The sequence below is a fragment of the Egretta garzetta genome, unplaced genomic scaffold, assembly GCF_000687185.1.
Source record: "Egretta garzetta isolate BGI_Z169 unplaced genomic scaffold, ASM68718v1 scaffold54, whole genome shotgun sequence".
NCBI lineage: Eukaryota > Metazoa > Chordata > Aves > Pelecaniformes > Ardeidae > Egretta > Egretta garzetta.
The window spans coordinates 1,788,753-1,815,773 of record NW_009259313.1 but is presented as its reverse complement, the minus strand read 5'-3'; the positions used below and the strand labels follow the sequence as shown (position 1 = coordinate 1,815,773).

Genomic DNA, 27,021 nt, shown 5'->3' with positions numbered 1-27,021 from the left:
GGTCATCCCTGAACTTGGAGGCAGCTTTTTGTTGGAGAACTCGGAAAATGTTGTTATGGTTAATTCTGAAACATACCTGCATAGACAGAATATAAATATGTCCCATGGCTAGATAGGCAAAAGCCTGGCTCCCTGGTGCTTTCAGTAACATCTGCGAGGAACGTTATACTTGGCATGTCTGTTTTAATGAGGGAATAAAAAATCTGAAAATGACAGGATAGCCTACAGCAAGGTGTAAGAAAGATCATGGTGAAGGAAAAGGGAAATAATCCTCTTTTCTTGTTTTTTTTGTTGTTGTTGTGGCTGTTATTTATTTATTAAAAGGAAGTTGAACTATTGTGCAACATAGATGAAAGAACTTTTACAGCTCGTGTCCCCTCCCTTTCGATACAAAGGTTCAGTTTACCCAGTGAGGAAGACTTCCCACAGAAGACTCTGATTAACCTAGAAGCTGTAGCTTGATCTAAAAAACTATTGTTGGCTTTTTTAAAATGTATGCCTGTAGCAGTTTGGCAGAAAAGGATTTATCAAAATGAAGCTAATTATTTCCTCAGCAAAATCCCACCGTTTCTCTAATGAGAATGCCTACAGTTGCAATCTAAGGTCTGTTGAGGAGAAACTTCGAGGATGCCTCTATTTTTTTTTTTTTTGTTGTTGTTAATGGAAACCTTTGAAGTCATCAAAAAAATAAAGACATACCTGCAAAGTGCAAAACTCACACCCACACTCAGAACTTAACAGGTTCCCATTTTTCCCTGTTTCAAGGAAGGTTGGAGCTATGATTAAGAAAGGAAAGGTGAAATCTGGATCTCTGGGTTCGGTTCTAGCTTTGCTGCAGGCTTCTTATGTAAGACAGGGTAAGGCATTCAGTGTGAAATCCTGAACCAAGATCTGCGGCGTAATGTACCATTTACAGCCCAGCAGGTTGAAAGAGCTAACATTAAATGACCCTGCAGCCTGCCCAGTCCGAGCTCTTCCAAGGCCCCATGTATGCTGTGGCTCCTTCTTTGGGCTGTAAAAACCAGCACACACGGGAATCAACATGGCATGGCACGCTGTGTCCGTACCTCTTGACTTGCATGGGAGTATGTCTTCCACGATGCCTCTGCCAGGGAGTCCCTCTTTGGCCGACTTTGAGCTATTTAGAGTCTTGTTATGATGATCTGGCTTTTTTTTTTTTTTTTTTTTTTTTTAAGATGTAAAAGGACTGGGATAGAGGTGCACTTAAACTTAATGTGATGGAGGCATGCTTAATGTTGCTGTGCTTGAACTGCCTTCACAGGGAGAGAAGCGGTCCGTAACATTTTTGGGGTACCCTATAGTTTGTTGGTCAGGGTGTATAAGTAACCTTATTTGGATCTCCTGGTTTTAAACAGCATTCATTTGTAAAATATGGCTATCAAGCAAAGTTTTAAGGTACTGGGATTCAAAGATTTTGTTCAGGACGTTAATAATGCATTGGCTTTTCTAAACACTCTGATTTGCAAAATATTAAAGTTTCTGCTTTGTTAATCCTCTGTAGGCTCTAGAAGCTAACATTTATCATTTCAAATAGGGACTGATGCTGTATTAATGCTAACTAAAAATTTATGGTAGCCTGGGAACGTCAGTTTGTGCTCTGAATGAATAGTTTGAATTGGCTGGGACTTGTTCAGTGGTTGAGCTGGTTGGGGCTTGGTTTGGGGGGGGGGGGTGGTGGTGGTGTGTGTGTCTCAAACACATGTTTAAACTCTGCCATCCATCTTTGTGATTATTAAGCTTGACAAAACAAAAGCCAGTGATTAAAGAGTACCTTTTGGAAATAGAATGGCTGTTGTTTAGGAAGAATATTGTGCAGAAATAGCGGGAAGCTTCTGTGCATGAAATAGATGTGAATGTTTGCACATGTGTGTGGAGAGCAAGCCCGAAGGTGATTCTAAAAATATTCAATGCTGATCAGTGGTAGGGTTTTGATTGCTTGGGTTTTTTGGTATTTATAAAACCTGATACATTCATAGTCTGGCCAGAATGGGTCTCACATCTGGAACGTGAGGACTGAAGAGCTTGGTGCTGGGAAGGTAAAGCCCATGCTTTCTGTCACAGCTCTCCAAATTTGGTGTCTCTTGCTCCCCTCAGCTCCCTCAAGCTCCCCTGCAGGTAGCTGGGCTGACAACCTGGGCTGCTGCGCACATGGACGCAGCTCATTCCTCAGCGCGGCCCGTGGCTTTTCCCTGACGTGGTTTGTTTTGCCGAGTCCAGAGGACAGCCTCGCTTGGCTTTCTGTCCTTGCCCGTTTCACCACACATTTGCTCCTGTTTGATCAGTCAGCTTCTGCTGTCAGGTATGCTTAGGGAAACTTTATTTTCCCAAGCTAGCCTGTCATTTCTGCTTATGAAGAAATTTCATGATCTCCACTCACTTAATCCACCTAACTATTTTCCCTTCCTCTGACTTGGGCCTCCTTCTGTGCCCTTGGGTAATATTTTTCAAAATTACAGTTCACCATTCTCGGCTGCCCCAGTCAGAGAGAGTGGGGTGAATACAGACAGATACTGCTTCTCTTTCAAAACAGCCTGGGCTGTGGAAGCTTTCTGTAACAAAAGATGCACCTCCAGCTAAAAGGCCCATCTCGGGGCACGCCTGCTGAATGGGACAGATACCCGTGCTCCTGTTCTCCTCCTCCGTATGGAAGGAACACCTCTATTCTTCCCCATGCCAAATGCTATTCTTCTTTTTGGAGGCCTGACGGAGCTCTCCTCTCAGGAGATGATGTTGCATGGTAGGGCTCTACTCAAATGCTGCCCCTGCTTGTATGCTATGTATGGGTATGGTTTTGCAAGGGTGGCTTTTGGACTCTGCTTTCACTTCTGGTTTATCACTTCCCTGCTCTCCCACTGTGTCTTAGTCCTGATCAGGACAGAGGGAGGACAGTCGGTCTCTAGCACATTCATTTTTTAGCCTCTGGTAATATTATCAGTGAGTAAACTAGTTCATATAGCAAAGTTCAGGTCAGGGAATGTAAGCCAGTGACCAAGAGCCATCTGTTCCCCCATTGACCATATTTTTAATGAAAATCTACCTCAGGATATATTTTTGTCCTTCCCATATGTTTTCTGTTTGTATATTCTGCTGAATTAGAAGTTGCACTGAAACCTGCAGATAACATTGCGTGCAAATGCTCTTACATGTAAGAAGTAGAGAAACATTAATTCTCTGTGGGTAAACACCACAGTTTTTCTAAACCTTATTAATCAGCCAAGAGAAGGTTTTTCTTGTGTCTGTTAATCATGTGGTGAATACTAAAGATGCAGGCTTCAGGAAGCCTCTAAATATAGGGGAAGGATTATAACCTATCTGATTCCCATAGGGGATCATGGGGGACGTCATAGGGACATCATCATAGGGATGAGACATTGCAGTCATGTCAGAGATCAAGGATGGGCTGTGGGGTGCCTTGGAATTTGAAATCCTTCATAATCCTGGTTCTTCAGTCTAAACTTGTTTCCACTAATTCATTCTTCTAATTCTTTTTTTTTTTTTTTAAATTGAGAATACAGTTCGGTTATTTTGACATTAATTTTACAAATACTTCAGAATTTTAATATGAGGGTCAAGAAAATTGACTGCTCTTATCGTGTGCTCGCTCTGTTGGTATAGGCTTCTTTAAAAAAACCTTTATTTCTGACTTTCTTATGTCTAAGATGTTGCATACATGCAGTGTGCAACAGAGCATGACGTAGTTATCTCCAGGTCATGGTGCCGTCACAGACACCCACTGCCATCGATGTGCTGACTGATGCTATTACCACAGATGCCCTCCCCTCACTGTCGGTCTAGGTACCCCCCAGTCCATCTGGCCAGCCAGATGGTGCCGGAGCATCCCCAGCAGATCCAGCTCTGCACAGAAACAGCCTCAGGAGGAACCAAAAAAGAAAAAAATCAGCTTTGAGATATTAGCAAGCATGACAGTAGCCTGCCTGACAGGATGGAGCCCACACCACCTCCGTCCCTGCAGCCTGCCCTCACCATCCCACCAAGGGCCAGCCTGGAATCGCCTGCCCTCACCCTCTTTAGCTGCAGCTGTTTTGTGTGGTGTGAAATAGCAAAGCCAGAGAGGGAGAGAGATGACTGCCCCCCATGGTGGTTGGGTTTGCTACGCAGCAGTGAGGAAACCTGGTTTTGACTCCTGCATTGCTTAATCCCTTGATGCCTTCTACAGTATTTCTGTCTGGCATACTCTGGACAGAAACAGCTGGCAACGTAGTGAGCAGCAGCGAGCCCCACATTATCATAGAATCGTAGAATCGTTTAGGTTGGAAAAGACCTTTAAGATCATCAAGTCCAACCCTTAACCTAACCCTGCCATCCCACCACTAAACCACGCCCCTAAGCACCTCGTCTACATGTATGTACTGTTTTACTCCATTATCCCCAATTCATTTGTGCACAGTTTGCCTGACAGCACCAGACCTGTGGCATATGTGCATCCTGAAAGGGCACGGCATGGCTAGGAAGTCCAAAATTTTCTAGAAGTGTCAGACTTCATGTGCGTGCATTGAGGAGGATGCGACCCTGAGAAACATCTGGGATTTCTTGCACTTAACAGGCTTTTCTGAATTGTGCTGGTGTAGCTGATCAAGTTGCCAGCTGAAATCCCAGACAAATGAGGATCTCTAAGAAAAGCTATAGACATGCAATAACCCTGCTTTAGCAATGCTGATGTTGGACAAGGAGGGTTCCCTTCCTTCCAATGTGTGTCTGACCACTCACATAGGGAGTTTATCTTTGTCTCTGGCCCCGGTATTTGTTTGCTCTAGGGACAGTGGAGCATCCCCCTATGATGAATAGTCTTGGGGCTTATGTTCCTAGGCAGGGGATGTGGATCTGAGCACCTTTGGGTCGAGAAAAGTGAATCCAGCTCTTCTGCACCCTCCATGGGGAAAAAGGGAGGTCAGCAGAAATACGGATCAGCAATCCTTCTGTTTTTCACAGTGACACTGCTTAATTTTCTGAAAGGTCTTGCACAGTTTAGGGAAGGATATGGCTGTGAATACCAAGCAATCCTAATCTTTCGTGGCCTTGATTAAAAATCAAAAGGAAGGTGAGATATGTCCCTCACCTTGTTCTGTTGGCTACTTTAGGAGCCTTGTCTGCCTGCTAGCTTTTGCCACGTCCAATCTAGGAGTCAAGCTCAGAGCCATGGCCAGCATTGCACCAGGCAAGCAACCAGAGCTGTGGCCCTGCAAAGCTGAGCATGGTGGTCCTTACTCCATCTTGTAGGTTCAGCTTCCAGTCACTGTCTCTTGCTGACTCTTAAAAAAAAATCCAGCATTTTTCATGTTATTAAACGTTTAGAGGTCTACCATGACATCTCTGAGAAGTAATAATGTCCATCTTCTGTAAAAATTAGAGGTGGGGATCTGAAGCACCAAAGAGAAAATTGCCAGAGTAGGAAATTCTGAGATCAATAAGGATGAAAATATATGGGGTCTTTTCAGAAGTTTTGAGGGGAGGACTTGTAATCTTGAATAAATTATTTTGTATTTTATTGATGGCATTTGCTTTCTCAGAACATGCATTTATCTCTTTTCCTTTACACAGATTGTAAAATATTGCTAAATCTTGTCTGAGGAGGAAACAGAAGATTAATACCTCCTTCTTTTAACAAAATGTTCTGTAAATCATCTGATAAATCAAAAAACCCTAAAGGCATTTATGTTCTTTTTATAAATAGAGCAGATTTGAAGGACATTGATTTCTGTCCGTTTAATATAACTGGTAAACCCAACCGATTGTTGACTTGGCTAGACTATTGACTGTTGACTCAGTTTGGGATTTTATGTGTTTGTAAATGCCAAGACAGTGCTTATGTATGTGGTATGGCATTCCCTCATGTTCTGGGTGAGATGACTGACCAGAGGTAGCTCAGCAGTCAGCATGACCAGGTAATAAAAACAATGGAAAGGACCAAAATGAAAGCTCGCAGGCTTCCTTTCTCCTTCCCTCCCAATACTTGGAAGATTACTGCAGTATCTGTATGCATTCTTCATCAAACTTCTTCCAGCACAACCACCCGTTCGCCTTACTCCATCATCCATTTTTTCCTTCTCAAAATCATCCCACTTCCCACTCACCCCATGTAAAACACGTGCCCTTTGCATCTATGTCTGACCCTCACCGCTGCCTCTCATCCTCCCCAGCAGCTGTCCGAGTACCCTACTCACCACAGAGCTCTCCCTCATAAACCCCTGACAAATCCACAAGCTGTTCCTCTTCACCCCAGCAACATCCATCAAGGTGGATAAAGGTTTGCTCCCGCTGACCTTCCCTCCCAGCTGGCTACAGGGAAATGTAGAGATGGTTGCTGGTATTGTCCTTTCCCATATGTGAGAGCACTTGAATGTTCTTCCATGTTTTGCCTCCTCTTCCTCGCAGTGGGGAACTGTCTGTGCAGGCACACCTGGAGCCCACCAGTGCTCGCCCACAGTGGAGCCACAACACATGCTGCAGGAGTGCCTTCATCCTCAGCACGGCCTTCTGCAGCATCTAACTGGCAGAGGCTTCCCATCCAAAGACTGGGCTAGCTCAGCCTTGCTTGGTGTAAAAAATCTTGCAGCATCACTATATATCATAGAATCATAGAATGGTTTGGGTTGGAAGAGACCCCTAGAGCCCATCCAGTCCAACCCCCCTGCAGGAGCAGGGACACCCCTAACCACATCAGGTTGCTCCCAGCCCCGTCCAACCTGGCCTTGAATGCTTCCAGGGATGGGGCCTCCACCACCTCTCTGGGCTACCCATTCCAGGGTTTTACCACACTCATTGTAAAGAATTTCTTCCTTATATCCAGTCTGAACCTACCCTGCTTCAGTTTAAAACCATTACACCTTGTCCTGTCACAGCTGGCCCTACTAAAAAGATTTTCCCCACCTTTCCTATGGGCCCCCTTTAGGTACTGAAAGGCCGCAATCAGCTCTGCCCGCAGCCTTCTCTTCTCCAGGCTGAACAAGCCCAACTCTCCCAGCCTGGCCTCATAGCAGAGGGGCTCCAGCCCTCGGATCATTTCAGTAGCCCTCCCCTGGCCCTGCTCCAACAGGTCCATGTCCTCCTTGTGCTGAGGGCTCCAGAGCTGGACGCAGGGCTCCAGGTGAGGTCTCACCAGAGCAGAGTAGATCCCAGTGTCCAAGCACGTAGCTCTAGGATTGAGGCCGGCACAGAAGAAAACAGGTTTGGGGTTTTTTTCCCCCTCAAATCGTAATAGCGCAGGAGTGTGGTCTAATGTCTGTTTAGTTGAAAAATGTTCACCTATCTACCTATAAGATGTTAAAAGAAATTAAACCAAATGTAAAAAGGGAGTGAAAAATAGTTATTGACCGTCCTAGCACAGTACTGTGCTGTGATAACGCTGGGCTTTTACTTATAAATAGTTTATCATTCCTGACATTTCTGTAAGATGAAAATAACCCAAAGTCAAATCATGGAGCTGTCACTAAGAGCATTAACAGATAAAACCGGTGTTAAAGGTGCTGAAGAAAAGCTGTGTAACACTAGCTCTGTATTCAGCTCACCTTAACGCGTTGATTCACTGTGAAAAGTAGGATGTGGAGACTGATCTATAAAACAAATTAAAAAAAAAAAAAAATAAAAGTGCCCTTTACCTTGCCTGTGCTGTGCTACACAAATCTTCCTCTCCCAGATATGTTTTTCTGAGCAATTTTAGTATCTCAGATTTTCTGAGCACTAGAATGCATCCTTATTCTTCTTTCCTTGAATAACAGATTTGGATACTGAAAGGAAAAAAAAAGTTGCAGAGATTTTAGTCTTACCCCTTTCTTTATTTCTGCTCCTCCTTGATATAATCTGAAAAGTGTGCACACTGCAGTCAAAGAGGTAAAAGCAACTCATGTAGACATCTGTGAGCTAAATTTTAATGAGAAAAATACTTCATCTGCAGGGAAGGGGAGAAAAACCGTGCCTTTGCACAAACAGAATCATTAGCAACATAGAAGATCATTTCAGTGTAACTAATGCCACTGCAGGGAAGTTACACCGGCTTTCATTAGCCATGAATTCTCCCTCATTTTCCTGTAAATGATTATTTCTGCAGCCAACTGCGACAAATGAGGGAAGTTATATATTTGGTACTTGAAAAACTGTGGATGCTCAAACTATCTGTTTCCTTGTTTAACGAGTCTCACGTAGCCCGTCCCGTGCCACCCGAGCACTGCGTCAAACCACACGCTGCTGCCTGGAAAGGGCATTCCTTGTCCGATAGTGCTCCTATGGAACCCGGGATTTCCAAAACCTCAGTTTAGATTCCCGTGCTAGCTTTTCCTCTTGGGGGGGGGCAGGGAAGGGGGAGCTCTGAAACATCCTTTTCTTGTTTCGTTATGAGGGAAATAGTAGCCTTCCTCATCCTTCTGTGCTGATGTGCGTTTCTAAGAGATTAAATGTCTTCTCTCAAAAAATGCTGTCCACCACTTACCTTTGTCATTCAAGATCTTCTCACCACAAGGCTGAACAATTCGTGTTCCTCTGGCTCCTCCCAGTGTGCCACATCCTCTCACTGACTTTTAAGCAAAATTTCGAATGAAACTTAAAAATCACTCTGATGATATCTGTGAGTATCTTAAATAGTCCTACCTTATATTTACTCAGCTTCTGTTTCATAAATATATATTCCATTAAGTCACTACACGGCCAGTGTAGGAAGCGATTCCCATTCAGGTCCTGACCCTGATCCTGTCCTGACTGAGTCAATGACAAGATGACCATTGCTTGCAATAAGCTGTATATGACACAACATCCAGTATTTCCACACTGCTGTCCCTGCAGAAGGGATGACGTTGGACTTGGTGGCTTTCCAGACAGCTCTGTAAGGCCAAGAATAACCTGGATCTTTTACACTTCCTTCCAGGCTCTCCCTGGGCTACTAGGACTCCTTGGCAATGTGACTCCCCTGTTAGGAGCTGTCAGGTCCAGCTTATCGTACACGGTTGTGATGTGAAGACCCTTACAGTCCATACCCATTTTAGGACTATAAGTATTTTCTTGGGATAAATCAGTTATCTTCTGTTTCTCCAGTTATTTTGGTACAGGATCCAGAAGAGCCAAGGATATCAACCTATGAAGACATCTCCTAGCAGCCATACAGCTTTTTCAGGCTTTCAGGGACATAGCATGTTCTTCTCTTGGCCTCTTAATGGCTGGTACCATCACTAACCTGCCCTGCCTTGTGCCTAGGAGCTTTATGAGCCGCAGAATAACTCCACTGGTGGGCATTCAGCCAGCAGTTGGAGATGCCCTTGTATTAACCTGATGGTGGCTATGTAAGCAGATTCCTTCTTGCAGGGAAACAGCACAGACAGTTGTACTTTGGAGCACGTGGAGGGTCAATCGTAATCTGTAGACAGTCTGTGGGACCTCTGCTTCCCTTGAGACATGTGTAAACCTTCAGAAATGTTTACCATGATATTCTGAAAGGCAAAGATGGTCCTTCTTTACTTTGAAAATGAAAGCGTGACTTTAATCTGATGTTAATGGATCATAATTATTGCGGTAGGATCACCACAGGCCACAAAGCCAAGCCTTGCTTTCTGTGGAAATGTAAAGATGAAGCAGGTGATTCATGAGGCTGTTTTCTTCTTTTATCTGTCTGTGTATTTGTTTTTTTATATTAATGGTGCTGCTAGCAATAAACAAGTAGCCTCTGAATTAACGTCACCGAAGGGGAAAGGAGTTTTGGCTCAGGCCCACTGAAAAGAGTTTTACACAGTGTGGCTCGGATGTTCCCAGAGGGCAATGCATTCTTAATTTCCCTGTACAGTAATTCACAGGAAGGCAATGGCAATACAGCGTCTAACCTGAAGATGGGAATCTTTCCACTGCATCCAGCTCATCGTGTGATATGAGCTATGTGCTTGGTTGCTTCCTCTCCATTCATTCTTCATGGGCGGATGGGAGATATGAAACCTCCCACGGCACCAACCCAGAGCTAGAAAGCAGGTGCTCCCAAGCATGTGGAGATGGGGTTCTTGAAAGTAAGATTGTAATCTGATGAGGCTGAGTAAGGAAATTCTGAAAGAAATTTCTGTCTGTTTGTTAAATGATATGCACTTGGTGGAGTTGTTGCATTCGTAACCGTGCTCGTTGATAGGGGCGTGTACTACTACGAGTATAAGTTGTGACCCGTAGAGGGCTACAGCTCAAACAGCTAAAAGTCAGCCCAAAGTAAGTATACGTTGCATCTCATTTGGTTAGCCCAGTATATCAACCTAAAATAACTACAAGCAAACAAGTAGATTTATTCCGGATTCCCTAACATTACTAAAGCCAAAACATGGCCTGCATTTATTAATAGCTGGCACTAAATGTACATTTAACTATATAATACAGTTAGTATAATTACATATCTGTACACATAATTGTATAGCCTAAATATTGTATTCATATTTTTCCTATCTTTAAGATATATGCCATCAACAGAAAGGTTTAATCACTCGGTGAATACAAAATACTGAGTGTCTGATGCTCTCACTTAATGGTTTAAACTCTAATCCTGTAGCATATCAGTTATTGGTAAATGAAGTGCTGTTTGTGTCAGAGATCTATAATGGCTTGGGTTAATGCAATCACCGCTAAGAAGAGCTACCCTTGAAGCCTGCTGAGACATTTTAAAAGGCAGAATGCAACCATAAGCAGAGAAATATCGCATGAGCAAAAGATGTTGTGAGAACTGTGGTAATTGATAAGTCTCTCACACTCCCTATATCGTAGTAAATCTTAAAGGAATAATTTGAGTGCTTTAGGAACACCATGCACTAGGAGTTTTAAGCTTAAGTTTAAGATTACGAACTTTGGGAGTTCTTCCATTTGACAGAAGAGTTACTACAGCCCAGTTGACACGTTATTGATATACTGGAGGGATGGTGATGTTGTGTTATCATCAGACTCCAGTGGAATATTTTCTCACTTACTGCAAACTTTAAGAACTTGTTAAGTTTTAAATCATACTCTATTCAAAGGTACCTACAACTGTTTTTTCAAATGTCTTTCTTAAAGACTGATTTAGGTGCCTTTTTGTCCCTTGAGTTTGAAGGAGGTTTGTTGTCATTATTGATTTACATTATGATCTTGGAATAATCTGATCTGTATTCAAAAAAATAATCTTATTGTGATGACTTTCAATATATGCAATGGACCAATAATCCCTGTTTAAAGTTTATTTTTTTTCCTTACATATTCATTATCTCAAATTTAATAGATAAGAAAGACAGGGCATTGTGGTTCTGAAGGGAAACAAATGGACATCAGGAAATTACAACAGATTCACCAGCTGGCCAGAGGAGGGAGCGATGCAGCCTTTCTGGCTGGTGAGATCAAGCTTTCAGCCTAAATTGAAATGCAATAGATATTTTGGCAATCTGCTTTTGTGCCATTAAACCTTGATTAATCCAGTAATAAGAAAAATAGGTTGTATTTTACTCTGCTTTAAACGAAGAAAACCGTTATGAATTCACTAGGGCTGCATAAGTATTAAAGGTAGTAAAAGTGGGGCACACCCAAGCTCATAGCTAAAAATTTGATAGGGCCCTGGGGATTCCTGACTCTCCCCGGGCTGAAGCAAAGCTTAAGAAACGAACTTGCATGCAGTAGGAGCTTTATGTATTGTGGGTTGTAAATAGTACACCAAGAACATTAGTGAGACTTAAAATCAGGCACAAGTACAAAGCAGCCTTTTCTTCAGCTGTGTCCTAGCTTCCAGGCAACATAAAGATAATGAGGAAGTTCTGTGCGTATCTATATAGCTAAGGGAGTAATATTGGTACAGCACTGAGAGAAAAGCCTTTAAAATTGCTAATCTACTCCTGTTGCTTAATGGGTAAAAAAGAAAGCTGGCAGATCAAAATTACCATGCAATCAACTTCGTGTTTATGTCAGAATTCGCTGCTGCCTATTAACACCACTGCTATTTGGCCGTAATTAATAATAGGAAGGGCAAAATTGCATTGCACAAAGACGGAGGATATATGATGACTGTGGAAGGAAGGAGCTGGCTGGGGGGAGGATAAAAGAAAAGGAAAACCAGGACTGGCAAAGGGGAAGAGCAGCAGTCTTCCAAAGTAATTAAATGTGATCTGTTATTCTAATATTTCCTTGGCTGCCATTCCATATAACTTTAAAGATGCAGAAAACTGAGAATATCGTATCTTTTTGCTACCTACATATATTAATATCTCTACCTATAGAAATCAGGATTATGATAAAGCAGTTTTTCTGTGCTAACTACTTTGGCTTCCAAGCAGTTGCTTTGGTTGCTACCTACAGCCAGTGCTGTCTGTTCAGGAGCAGGAAAAGTAGCAGAGATCTTTCTCCCATACCCAGTAGGCGTATGCTTGAAGTAGGTGGGCTCCAGCTAGAGTAAGAGCCCTTGTTTTCTTCTGAAGACATATGTCAAAGTGACACCAATATAAAAGTATTGCAGAATCAATAGACTTGCTGGGAAATGGTGTATGCATAGCTAGGCTCAAGAGCTAACTTGTCACCGATACAAGTTTGGCAGGGACAACACTGCCCTAACCCTGCTGGATGCTCTCTCGTGTTTTAATGTTCCAGGTGCCGTGGCCTCTGTATGGGCTGTTCTGCAGCTTGGGAGCCACCTCATTTATCATCATCTCCTTTATTCATTTCATCCCGGCACTCTTGTCATCCCCAGAGCTCCCTCTCCTCCTTGGCATTTCACCCTCTCACCGGCTCCTAAGCCTCCGAGCCCGTGGCTAGCACGGGGGCAGTTAGCACAGCCACCCCTGGGAGACTGCTCCCACTTTAGTCACTGGCTAAGCTTATGGCCCTGGTCAAATCTCCCACACTAGCAGAAGCAACCATATTTTCATCTGCTGAAATGCTGCTATGAAATAGTATGAAAATGAGACATGGTGCAGACACAGCTCAGTCCTATGAACTATGTTGATTTAGGTAAAACTGCATTTTCTTTTTTAGCAAGGCGCCATGCCAAAGAAAACATTTTGGCTTGTTTTTTGTTATGGCGACACAGTTTCATTTTAAACTTACCTTAAATGGTAAAGGACAAGAGTGTATTTTTAGACCCGCTTTCTTCCCATGTAAGCGTGCTCAGGGCCTGTTTGAATGGATCACGTACTGTAATGGTCTCTCTCTGGTCTGACGGCAGGGGAGGGGCAGGGAGGGAGAAAAATTATAGAATCATAGAATGGTTTGGGTTGGAAAGGACCCCTAGAGCCCATCCAGTCCAACCCCCCTGCAGGGAGCAGGGACACCGCTAACCACATCAGGTTGCCCACAGCCCCGTCCAACCTGGCCTTGAATGTTCCCAGGGATGGGGCCTCCACAGCCTCTCTGGGCAACCCATTCCAGGGTTTCACTACCCTGCAGATGGTCACATCTGCAGGTGATAAAACATTTGCTGATACATTTCAGAAAAACTCAACCAGTTTCAGCATAGGAGGGCTGTGATACACACTAAGAAGCTGTCCTACTACTTTAATATTCAATCTCATAACTCTGTAGATTTAATTTTGATTTGTTTATTTGCATCACTGCTGAAATACTGCCTCCTTTCTAATCTAATAACTAATGCAATTGCTTAAGCTTGTGCAGCCTGGTTTCTCAGTAGTCCTTGGCCATGCTGTTTTCCACATCTATGAAGTATTGTTAGAGCGGATGGAGAAATGGCAGCTGTTTGCATCAATAGGGCTGATGAAATGCAGAGTACCTTTACATCTCCAGGTATCTCCACAGCACACAGCGGGCCAGTTTCAGCCAAGTGCAGCTTCTAGCATGTAGCTGAGACATTCAAGGAATTCTTTTTTGTGGTGTAAACATGGTTGCATTTATATACCAGGCATGAACTGATGGAGTGGAGCACAGGTGGATGTAGATTATTGTAGTAGCAAATCTTGCATGCATTTAAAATGTGGTGGGTCTGTAAAAGTTGGCATTAAGAAGTATATAGAGTCAATAGAAGAGCGCTGGTAGCAAGAAAAAACACCAGTGAAAGAAATGATGAAGCAGCCCTTTCCTAACCCTTCACCCAATTTAATTTATACAATCTGCCATGGTCTCAGCTTTAAGCCTGGATTAAAGCCCCAGATTCAGTGCTGGGATAAATTGAATTCCATGGGAGTTGTGCCCATTCACACAAAGACCGAGTTTGTTCCCATAGAATAATGATGTGCCTTTCCACTGATAATTTTACCACTTGAATGCCAAGTTACAGCCCAGACACACTTGCTTAATATTCCTGCTTCGCTCAGTGCAAAACTGGCACCTCCAATTGCTCTGGCCGGTTTGGTATATCATTGCAAGCTTAAATAAAAAAGCACTGCCTTCAGCATTTTACCTGGATCATTTCCCAGTCATATAGTGCTCCCTAGCAGATGGCTACATCCATCTCCACTACAGTCAGCAGCAGCTTCCTTCCTATACCCATAAGCAAAGCTAGCAGAGTTGTAGCCATCCTGTGCGTATGTCACTGAGACGCGGACATCGGTGGGAGCCTACGCAGCCGTAGGGCTCTGCCCACGTCAGGCAGAGGTGGTGAGGATCAGGGCTTAATAAATAGCAGGCGATTGGTACCACCAACATTGAGGCTCAGTCTATTGGAATGATTTAGCTTTGGATGGTTTTATTTAATTTTTTTTAAAAGAAAGATTTTCTCCCTCAGCCAAGCCCCTTACCTCCTACATTCTTCCCTCCTTGGCCTAAATTTCATGGGTTCAGTTTGAATGTTTGTTCTGCCTAAGTGGGGCAGCTGCATCCAGTGCATTTTTGCCTATTCAGGGCTTTTCGCCTTTTCAGTTCAACCTTTTTCTCTTGCATTTGGCAAGTCATTTCGGGGAAGCATAGATGTAAGGGTGTGTTTGCTTGTTTATTTTATGTACATGACAGAGCACTTACTTACTTATATAATTTTTGAACATTTACTTGCTCACTGATCCTATAGAAGATAACTGCACTTGACATTTTATATTTCCCTGCTAGTTGGGTTTCTGGAAAAACTTTCAAGAGCATTAACATAAGAATGACAGGAGCAATCCCTGTGGTTCTTTTCCCCTTCAGCTCCCTGCAGTGAAGGAACATCCTGTGCTGCTTTGTTTTTCAGGTTGATGGCTTCCTGACGCTCCTCTTTGGCCTGGCTAGCATTAATACCCTTACAGTCATCAGCGTGACTCGCTACATCAAGGGCTGCCATCCTGAGAGAGGTAAGGAATAAAGGCAAGTCCAGTTCTGCCTTCATTGAACCTGCTACAAATCTGTATTTCTTTCAGTCACAGGCTACATCAAATATAAATTGGATGCATTGGAAACCAGAAGACAACGTGGTCATTTACATTACAACCATGTTTGCGTAGAATCCTCCAGGGTTAACTCCAATAAGAGCCAAATTATTACTAGTACACTTTGGTCACCATGGGTTGAATTTACCCTTGTGCCAAAAGTACCACAGGTCCTGCTGACCCTCTGTATTCTCCAAAAGGCAACTTAAATAACTGCTAAGTGATGCATCTGTCGTTGCCTGGATCTCACTGTAAGCAATGAAGTTTATCTTCTGTGAGATGATGTTTGAGAAGTTTCCAGTGGTTGATAAGGTCCTTGGTTTGGAAGGCTGTCCTACACACAAACATTCTCACCCTTCGGGATCTTTTTCCAGGGTTTGCGCACAGGGGGCATCATGGACTGCTTTAGATGGTGCTGGGACCATTCCGTCTGCACATCTTGCCTCCAGCTTTTGTAGCACAGCGCAGCCTGCCATCCCCACATGCCTCTCCGGCCTCCCCTCAGTGGACAGTTTCACACCATGGGAGATGAAAATTACTCCTACCATCCTCAGAACTGACCACGACCCAACTCTGCCCAGATGGTCACTGTCTTGTCCCTGTCTCCTCCCCGTCTCCCAGATCTGCAAAGCATCATCACCACGGCCTCACACCCACACTTCTTCCTTCTCTAGTGCCCTGTTGATCTGTAACCTGAATACCTCAACCAACCACTGCTCATTTCAGTGCTAGAAACCTCTCTCCGTTTTTTTTTAATTTCATTTTTTTTATTAACCTTTGGTATAAATGCCTCTGTAAAGGCATACAAGTGTCCCACTGTACAAATCTGGTGTGAAACCCTTTACACATTGCCCTGTGAAGCCCTCACCAGCAAGTCTATATAAACATGCCGTCATCTACCCCTTTCCCTTGATGCCTCTTTACACCACCACACTCACCCCAGGCGCTCCCTTTCACAGGATCAGTAGAAAGCTTTCCTTACCGTTCATCCTGGACCTCCTGCCTGCTGAAAACTTTTGACTTCCACCAAGAGCCTTATGTAATCTCTCTTCTTTAGAACTACACCTTCCATAAATTCCCCCTAGTCTTCCTTTCCCCCATCCTTAGATAATATATTATCAATTTTCATGCCTTTGTTATGACTGGCTAGCACCATCTTTCAGGCAGGAACCTATTAATGTCCGCAGGTAAAGCATGCATAAATACACTGGCTGCATCATATGAATTTTTCTCTCTAATAGCATGAGTAGTAGCTGTGACAAGAACTTCTGCAGGGAGGTCTTTTGTCCACAGGAAGTTCTTCTGCAGTCTGTTGTAACGATAGACTTGTTGAAGTTAATTTTCAACACAAACTGCTGTTGGAGCTGCTAGAATTTGGCTGTGACGTATTCTACATCTTGTATTCAGTGCATATTATAAAGTCTTATTTAAAACCCATATTTCTCTCTTGCAAAGCTGTATTGCATCTTCATCTGAGGGGGTGCGTGATTTATGTTTGCCTCTCAAGGAAATCTGAGCAAGCACCCATTTACAGAGATGTTGAGGAACAGAGATTGGTGGATGCATAAATATTTCCCACATGAATGAAGAAATAACTACAATGTATGGCGACAGCAAGACAGATTAAATCATTTGTATTGAATGGCTAATGTAGTTTGAGCATCTAATGTATTTTCTCCTTTTTAACGAGGAAAACTTGAAGTGGATAATAAGAAAATCCTCTGAATTTAGACTTACCTTGTTTGTTTCTATGTAAAACTTAACATACAACTATTTCCTGCTTTTTACAAAATTGCAAAATATAAGTAAGTCTAACGTAGAATCTCCTAATTCTGTAGTGCTCGACACATTGTCTCCTGCTTAAAAGGTATTCATTTCCACTGCTCACAAATGGTCTTGAACACAAGCCTGACAGATGCTTTCAAATTTAAGCTTTTCTTATGTATATGCATTTTTTGGTCTTTAATATTCTTTTAAGTAGCTGTATTTTCCTGATTAGCTGTTGGTATAGGAGTGCGTTTAGATTTCAGAGATACGTTTGCCTTCCTAGATGTTATTTTCTGACTAAACCATGCCATTGCAGGTCACTGCATCAGCAACAGCAGTATGACGGTGGCTCTGGTTCTCATTTGGGTAGCAGCTTTCTTCTGGTCAGCAGCTCCATTACTTGGCTGGGGCAGTTATACAGGTAACGGGTATCTTTCAGTTGTAATTATTTGGCGCCTCTCCACTTAACTGAACAAAGATGCTTACCTCCCTTTCTTGCTCTTTGTGATAAACCAGACCGATTATCAGTGGAACTGAGAAAATCATTCACCATGCATGACGTACGCACGGAGTGTTGCCTACTTTGGTATCAGCTATAAAGAGATTTTCCTGCAGATATCGCAGGAAAGACTTGGACCAAGTGCATATTACCTATGAAGAAAGAGGGACCAGAAATATTTGGCGTGGTTAAGCAATGAGATAAAGGAAACTATCAAAAGACATCCTTCAAAAACTGTCAAGATTAGGAAGCTAGAAAAGAACACAAGTTCCAGCAAGTTAAACTTGAAACTATAAGACAAGCCAGAAAGAGTTGGTGAAACAGTTCACTGAAAATATGAAAACTTACATAGCAGCAGAAAAAGTCATCAGAAAGTTTGTCAATCCAAGAAGTAGTGATTAGGGTGCAAGATAAAGCCGTAGAAAAATATGGAGGGAGAAAAAAAAAAAGAAAAAAAAAAAATCAGTAGTACACACTGCAGCAATTCAATGGCTAAGGGATATTCCCACACCAGAAAATTTCTTCATGGGGAAAAGTTGGAGAAATTGTCTCAAATTAAGTTCCTAAAAATTCAACAAAACAAATCTCTAGCCCAAATGATAATGATACAGGAGTCCTAACTGAAATCATGTGACTGAAAGTCAGTTTTCTGCCTGGATCCTGTAAGCATCTGCATCTTTTGAGAAGTTATGAAATCTATGAAGACTTACCAAAGCAGCTATGGGAATATATCCTCTTGCTTATTAAATGCATAAGTTTTTAAGTATCTCTGGACCCTTGAAGTATGGGTGGGAGAAAAGCATCCATTTCTATGATGGGTTAAATCTTCTATCCTTCCCAAACCAAAATGTTACCAGGATATCAGGCTCAATGGATCTTGTTTGACACAAACCCAGACTGTTTATTAGACTGTTCTAATTTTATGTCATGTTTTTGCACTCTGGATATGTCATAAACTTGGGGGGTTTGGACTGGTCATTTTCTGTGTATCTTCTGGTGGTCTGTGTTTTCTTTTTATGTTAATCTTATTAGGTGTTCATTTGCAGAAGGATTTCTGTTGTCCCTTTTTGGCCTTAAACTGGAGCCAGGGACTTCTTGGGCATCACTGCCTTGTCAGGGCATCCAAGTGCCCCCGTGGATCCTGTTTGTACTTTGGATTCAATTCCTTGGCAGTGGTCTTCAAGACCGCTTCTAGGAGCACTTTCCCCTAATGAGAATCACAGCAGTTTTGGGTTCCTGGGCTGGCTGTCTCTAAACACGTTTCCATTGAGGGCACCCGAGAAAATGGGGGGCCCCAGCAATGGCCTGTTCGGCAGCAGGCAGCGGGTGCAGAGCACAGTCCATTACACATGGCCACCTCGGACCTCTCACCTGCAGAGCAGCTGCAGGGGTCCCCAGGACCCCGCTGATTTTTGGAAACGCCACTTGCCCATGTCTCTGTGGAGAGGGGAGGAAACACAGCTCTGAATTCTGGCTGACAGAAAATCGGCAGGATTATCTTTTCATGTCATCCAGAGGCTGCTTTCTTTTTCTCAGTCAAATGTTTTCACAAACCAGAAACCTGGAATTAAGGCAGATTTTGTGGTTATCTTTTTGAATCTTGGGGTCTACTGATGAAAAAGGCAAAGGAGACAAAAATCTGTTTCTCTTACTGAACACATCCAGACAGCAACACCTAGAGCTTTTGGTGTTAAAAATACTGAGCTCTTTTTGATGGGAATCATAAAAGAGATTTTAATCTTTTGCACCTTTAATACATCCTGTCTAAACCTCCTATCACCTGTGAGGAATTAAGGGATTTCTTTTTTTCTTCAGAATTATCACTGGATGTCAGGGAGAGATCTGTTGCTAAATCATGCAGGCTTCACCTGTATTATATCTCCAGGACTTGTTAAAACTTGACTCACATAATTTTGGTTCACGCTTCATTTATTTATAATTCAATTTGCTGCCATAGCTGTCAGAAAAAACCATCTTTTTTTCCACTTAAAAAGAAAAATCAACGATTTGCAATCTATAGAAAACCTCTAACGCTATCAAATTCAAGTCTTACATCAAGACATGTTTGCAAACACATCAGAGCATCCAAAGAAATCAACTGTTGTTCATAGAAGTATTTAAGCAGAGACTGCACCTTATTCCCACTGCCATTCCCTTAAGTACCTGATCAGCTCCTGTCCTTTTGTAAATCCCACCAGCTGCAGAGCCTGCAATCTGCCTAATTACATTTTTAAGAGCCTGCAGCTCCTTTGTAGCTGCAGAACTGTATGCTTCCCATTTAGCAAAAGGTCTCATATCTTTCTAAGTATCTATACGTTTCATCTTCCCATAATCTTTATCATCAGCTGTATCAGTTTTCTTTCATGGCTCTCACTACAGTAAAAATTTCATTGCCTTTTTGTTTCTATTAAAAAAAGAACCTCAATATTTTTGTTTTCTACTTTGCTGTGTAAGTAGTGGCTTTTTACATTTGGCATATTGTCTCTTTACAACTGCTTGTTATGCTGTTACAGTACTCATCTTAGGAAGTCAGTATGTGGAAGATCATGGCAATAAGAGTAGGTAACACTCAAAAATATCAAACCTACTGAATGAATACCCATTGTATTTTCTAATAAAGTCACAATTTCCTATTCAGAAACAACAGTTTGTGCATTATGGATTTATGCTTGAAATCTAAACTGGACAGAATGATAATACGTATTAAAACTTATTACGGTCTAGCTGGTCTTGAAAAATTGTTTATGTAGGAAATTATGTCACAGCTTATTAAATCAGAAAGATCAGTCCACTCTTTAGTGCTCAACAGAAGAAAAATACAGCATTTGAAGTGATAAACTCAAAGGCAGATAAATGTTCTAAAAATGCTAATCAACTTATTTTTGCTTTCCAGATCGCATGTATGGTACATGTGAGATAGACTGGGCAAAAGCCAACTTCTCTACAATCTACAAGTCCTACATCATCTCCATTTTTATCTGCTGTTTTTTCCTACCTGTAACAGTCATGGTTTTCTCATATGTGTCCATCATCAATACTGTCAAGCTAAGTCACGCATTAACAGGACTGGGTGATCCCACAGACAGACAGAGGAGAATGGAGCGGGATGTCACCAGGGTGAGTTTGGGTTTCATGTTGGGTGGGATTTATCTCAATGAAATCTGTCTTTCCAAAACTTCCAAAACTGTCTTCCCAGCTAGAACAGAAGAGAACAAAGTTAATTAGTCACATTTAATTTCTCTATAATCTCTAGTGACAGAGTCTGAATTCAGTGAAGAATATGAGGATTGTTTAAAACTCCTACTCCATCAGTTAGCTAAAATATTGGTGCTACATCACATGTGAAAAATAATCTAAATATAATTGGAGTGGGTTATACCACACAAAACCAAAAGTTTGGTTTGGCATATGCTCTTTTCTTTCAGAAGTTACATTACTTCTGCGCATACACAGAAGTTACAGTGGAGCTTTCAATTTACTTACCGTTGACTTAAGTCCACCGGAAACCCTCTTAATTCTTAGAAACATACAGGGGACTGTAGCTATTTTCATTCCATTAGATGAGGCATTGCTCAAGCACACCACCATGCCAAAATTAGATATAGAGCTCCTAGGTCTGCCTGGCTCCATCAAAGCTCACCTTTTGCTTGCCTGTGCACTCCTCTGGGCCATACCCTCGGGATAATCTGAACATTTCCCTTCCAGCCAACTGTCCAAGCTACTATTCCCAGTGCATTTTGTCCCTGATGTAGTCTTCCAGAATAGATTTAAGACTATTCTTCTTCTGTCTTTTAGGTTTCTATTGTCATTTGCACAGCCTTCATTATTGCGTGGTCACCATACGCCGTCATCTCTATATGGTCGGCCTATGGTCACCCTGTGCCCAATCTTACCAGCATCCTTGCCAGTTTGTTTGCAAAGTCTGCCAGTTTCTACAATCCCATTATTTACTTCGGGATGAGCTCCAAATTTCGGAGGGACATTTTCATCTTGTTCCATTGTGCCAAGGAAGTCAAGGACCCTGTGAAGCTCAAACGTTTCAAAAACCTCAAGCAAAAACAACAAGAGCCTTCTCAGAAAGAAGAGAAATATGCAGCAGAAATGCACCCTGCGCCAAGCCCTGATTCTGGGGTGGGAAGTCCAACCAATACTCCGCCTCCGGCAAACCGGGAAGCGTATTTTGGTGTTCTTGATACACCATCTAATAACCCTGATATTGAATGTGATAGACTGTAAGTTTTGTGGCCACTTAACACATGCACCCACTTTGCGCCCGGGAAGACCCTCTTCAGATCAGCGCTTGAGTGATTTCCTAATTCCCAAGTCCATCTGTTTCTTGCTATAGCACTGATGACTATACAACTCAAGCAAATCAGACGGTAAAGTGATATTTTCCTTCTATGTAGGTACAAAAAGCTATGAAGCACATTACAATGTGGGCAGTACACCCAGTGCCAGGAACATTCGATTTTCACTTGCATGCAGGAAGACTGGCTTGTGAAGAGCAGGCATCAGCTAGCAAAAATAACAAATATGTTCCCATCCAAATTTTATTAATTAGGAGATTGCATTTCCAAATATGTTCTTTGCTCGTCAACAGTCCCAGCCATAGAGGATCATTTTAGCTCAGTGGTGCTGCTGCACAGCCCAGGCTGTAGGAGATGGGCCCTGCTGAGGTTGCTGTGGTGCTGCTGCAGCTCCCACGGCTGCGAGCTGGTAGGCAAAGCTCCCTGCGGGGCACGAGGACATCCACACCGGAGAGGTCCCAGGCCCCCTGCGTGCACGACCGTGCATCTGATCATCTGTGCCTGACTCCATGTGCGTCTGTGCAGGCGCTAGGAGTTGTAGATCTTGGCGTTTTCTGGTCACTGGAGTCCCAACAGTGGCTTCATACTTTTCCTTGTTGGTCTGCAGAATTATTTTCACCTTCCCGGTGAGCAGGGCCTGGCTGTAGCGTGCAGATTCAGGAAAGCTGGCCTTTAATTTTACTGATCCGTCTCCAAACTGCTTGTTTTTCTACCTATTAAGGTGGAGCAAGAGATATGTTGTACAGGCAATGAAACCAAAAATGACACTAAGGTTTTAAGAGTACTGATGAAGTGTGGCATCAGACTTATTTACAAAATATAATCCAACACTTCACTGCTGCTTCTAAAGAAACTTTTGTACCTGCCTATGGGTAAAAAAATGACTTGTAGGTAGACATAACTAAGTAGCAATTAAGGATAGTGATTTAAATAGCTAAGCTGTAGGCTTAAATCAGTAGCAAGACTATCAGATGTTACAATAGCCAATTTTTCCACTAAGTTTATTTTACAGGTTCAAAGTGAGGAGGTATATCTTCATAATTCCCCATCTTGGAAATTAACTGCATACTCAGAGACTTCTGTAAAAATGTCTCTGTATTAGCTGTGGAAATTGCAGGTTCATTTAGTGTGGTTTGCAAGTTAAACAAGCGGGGGGCGGGGGGGAGGAGGAAGAAAAAGAAAAAGAAGAAAAAAACCCCAACAACATAGGTTGCTAACCTCACTGCTATTCATGACTATCTGGAATCTCACTGTCTAGGTGTGCTAAAACATAGTTGTTTTGCAAAAGTATGCTTTTCTAGATGTGTTTCTTGGGAAAGGTACAAAGAGAGCCCGCCTTCATTTCCCCCATTACTTGATTTGTTTTGAGAAAATTACCTGTGTTTTGAAGTTAAAAGCAAATAAACATTATAAGCAACAGTGGGGAACTGTGTTTTCTTTCATGGCCACTGATCTGAACTACAAGAGTATTCATTTCTGTGGAAAATTTTGAGATATGGGTGCAATTTCATTACCATAAATAATTAAAAGCAAATAAGTCAACAGTTTGCTTCCAGATAAAAGTGCATGCCATGGCTGCAGAAATAGATGAAATCATTTAGGGCAAAATCCTGTCACAGCTGGATGAAGCCAGGCTGGGGTAGCCAAAGCTAACGTACGGGCTTGAAAGCTTCTAAGTGTAGCACAAAATCCACCTCAGCAACCCTGCTGGACTGAGCCTTCTCACTGCGGAGAGTGCTTGGGTTTGCCTCCAAAGAAATTAAAAAATGCCATACATCCCCGTCGGTCGCCCTTCTCGGAGGTACCTGCAGCTGTAGGTGTGCTGGTCACCTGCCTGTAGAGCATCTATGGCCAGACATGCCAGGCTGGCTTTTAAGCTGCATTTCTGCTAATTTACGGAGAACTAGGGAAAATTCTTGTCCTGCTGCACTGTAGCAATGCTGTTGATCTGCAGGATTCAGCCTCTGACATAGAAAGATGTGAGAAGGGCAAGGGGGAAGGTGGAACAACATGGCCATTTTGAAGAGCACCCCCAAACTCCAGCTGGAATATCTACTAGTTCACAGGCCCTGGGGCATGGACAGGGAGGTTAGGCTGGGGCAAGAGGAGGGAGCAGTAAAAGTGAGCCAGAATAGGAGTACAGCAGAGAAAAAATGTAAGACAGGGAGAACCAGATAAGCAGGTGAGCAAGGGGCCAGGAACTGAAGGATGCATACCTGCTGAAAGACAACTGGAAACAGCCAACACAGAAAAAGCCTTGACTGGATGATGGCAGACCTTCCACCTGCAAAGCCTATGGCTCCCATCCTTTGTGGCTATACAGTAATACCATGGGACTGCATAACTGCGGAGCAGAAGAGCTGGTTTTGCAGGTTACAGAGGGGAAAAGAGGATGGATGTCTCTACAGGCACCAACCTGTGCGCCAGGTTCACAGAATCACAAGGGTTGGAAGGGACCTCAGGAGATCACCCAGTCCAACCCCCCTGCTCAAGCAGGCTCACCCAGAGCAGGGGCCACAGGACATCATCCAGGCAGGCTTTGAATATCTCCAGAGAAGGAGACTCCACAACCCGCCTGGGCCAGGGCTCTGTCACCCTCAAAGTAAAGAAGTTTTTCCTCATATTCAATGGGAATCTCTTATGTTTCAGTTTGTACCCAGCAGGAGCACATTTGTCACTGAAGTTACTCAGGTTAAAAAGCTTCCAGCCCTAAAGCACCAGCGCCCAGTAGCTGCATCCATGACACCAGCAAGTGGCTGAACGTAAGAAAAAAGGTCCAGAACCCATTACCGCTCAAGTGCAGTTAAGGAAACGTGCTTCAGCACTTCAAGCGTGTGAATCAGCACAAATCGGTTTGTAAAACACTTTTGCCTGTGTCCTACATTTCCTCCCCTTTTGTGTCTGGTCCCACACATGTCCGGACAAGGCTGGCCCCCACTGCTGCCTCCACGGATGGGCTCCTCTGCCTGCCGAGCCCAGGCTGCCGGTCCAGAAGGAGCAAAGGGCTTGGGGGCTTGAGACAGTCAGCAAGGATAGGTATGGTCTAGATAAGCTGAAGGGGGGGTGATGGGGTTTTATGCTTTTTACTTAGCATGAAGTGCAGCACAAACAGCACAGAGAGTCCTGGAGCCAAATTACTGCTCCCCACAACCTTGCTGCTCCCCACCTTAGATTTTCTTTTACAACAGACGAGTTTTAGCAGCAGAGATGTGAGAAGGCTGTTGGTCTGACTGATATTCTGGTGACAAGGATGCTTGCCTGGGAAACCGCAGCTTTGAATGCTCTCTGTCTGAGATTGTCTTACAAGGGAGATCTCACTCACCTTGAGGAAGCAAAGTCCTGCTCCCAATGCTTCATCTTTAGAAACGCTATGCTTTTATATTTTTCTGATGCAAAAAGCCAATGGGCATGCCAAAGGCAGGGCCGGGTGTCATATCTCCATGAGATAGGACATCCCATCCTAGTGCTGCCACTTCACGGCGTGTGAAGGCACACAGCAGGCAGCGTGGGCTTGCTGATAGGACCTGGTCCTTCTACTACCTCTATCAGGGGTCTTCTTCAGTGTGCTTTGTACTGAATGGATTACTGCCAGCCTGCACAAATGAGACCTCATGACTATCGCTAGTGTGCAAATGGTCTCTTGGGTTGAGGGAAGAGAACAATATTCTGATCTCCCTCCCTTTGGCAGAGAAATTCTGGCACGTAGGCTCCTTCTGTCTCTCTTGCTCAGCTCTGGATATTACTGTGAGATTTCTGTAATCGCTGGGGTTGGTTTCATGTACGACACACTAAAACTAAGTAGCATCATCTGGCAGAAGGCAGTAGGCCAAGCAATTCTACCATTTCCAAAGGATGCTTCCAGCATTTGCTGGCTTGTTCCAGCAGGATCTGAGATGGAGGTTAGACCTCTTTTACCCTAGATGCAAGAAACCCAGCCAAAAGAAAAAACAAACCACCTTACTAGCTGTTCATTATCCATTTCTGTGCTCACAGCCCTCTTGACATCATTAAAGCACTTCGGCAAAAATGACATGCCCAAGTAAAGTAAAGACACTTTGCAAAAAGCTTGAGGCCTTTAAGCCACCCTTTAAAATATGCCTTTAGCTATTCTACATATTCATTTCCTAACGTTTCCCAACGGTTTGATTAGCTACTGACTAGTACAGTCAGCAACTGAGAAACGGCTACACGATTCATGCATTTACATGTGTATCAAACTCATCAGCCCTTACTTGATTATTTCTTACTATCAATATTATTCATAATTAATCAATGTCTCAGTATTATACCATAATCACTGCAGTTATTAATCATTAAGTGCAGTTATTAATACTCACATGTGCAACTTGGCCTTGCAGGTGGATTACTAACGACCCTACCACTGACACCACCTTTTCACTTGGGCTACACAGTTCGAACAACCAAGTTAACCCAGGCTTGCTTCTGTTCAATTTCCACATTTTAAAAAAGCCTCTGGGTTTTGGGTTTGGGGTTGTGGTTTTTTTTTTTTTTTTTGGGGGGGGGGTGGGGGGGGGGGGGGATTTTTTTTATTTGTTTATTTATGCCAAGGAAACCTTTTGGGCTCACATTTCCCCTGCTGGCATTTCTGCCAAGCTGAAAATCCTTTAGGGTGTCAGCACATTGAATTACATAGCAACATTTCTACTGGCTTTCACATTTCTAATGGTAACGCAAGTAACTGGAGCGTGTGGTTGGAGGGGTGGGATAGCCTACTGCAGTCCAGTCCCTGTTCTCAGGGCCATTATGCCTTTGTATCTAATGACTCTTGTAAAAGTATTTTTTGTAGCAGAGACCAGAAAACAGGCAGCACCCCCCCCATGCCCCTTAAGATAGTGACTTTGTTGTAGCATGAACTACTTGGGCTTGGACCCCCTTGCAGGCTCTCTCTCCACCCCTGTAAATCCTTCACTCCATGCTGCATAGACCCACCCCGAGAGGGGACGTCATCAACACATACAAATATCTCAAGGGTAGATGTCATGAGGACGGAGCCAGACTCTTCTCAGTGGTGCCCAGTGACAGGACAAGGTGCAATGGGCACAAACTGAAACATAAGAGGTTTCAGTTGAATATGCGGAAGAACTTCTTTACTTTGAGGGTGACAGAGCCCTGGCACAGGCTGGCCAGGGGGGGT

The 27,021-nt window shown here is 43.2% G+C and overlaps 1 protein-coding gene across 1 annotated transcript; it reads left to right on the top strand.

Annotated features, from left to right (window-relative positions):
* Nucleotides 1-15,118: 15,118 nt before the first annotated feature.
* Nucleotides 15,119-21,795, top strand: LOC104124116 (visual pigment-like receptor peropsin; the record flags this gene model as incomplete). Its single annotated transcript, XM_009636425.1, has 4 exons — nt 15,119-15,218; nt 17,377-17,481; nt 20,453-20,676; nt 21,355-21,795. Coding segments are annotated over 4 exons (870 nt in total), but the record flags the coding sequence as incomplete, so codon positions are not given.
* Nucleotides 21,796-27,021: the final 5,226 nt, after the last annotated feature.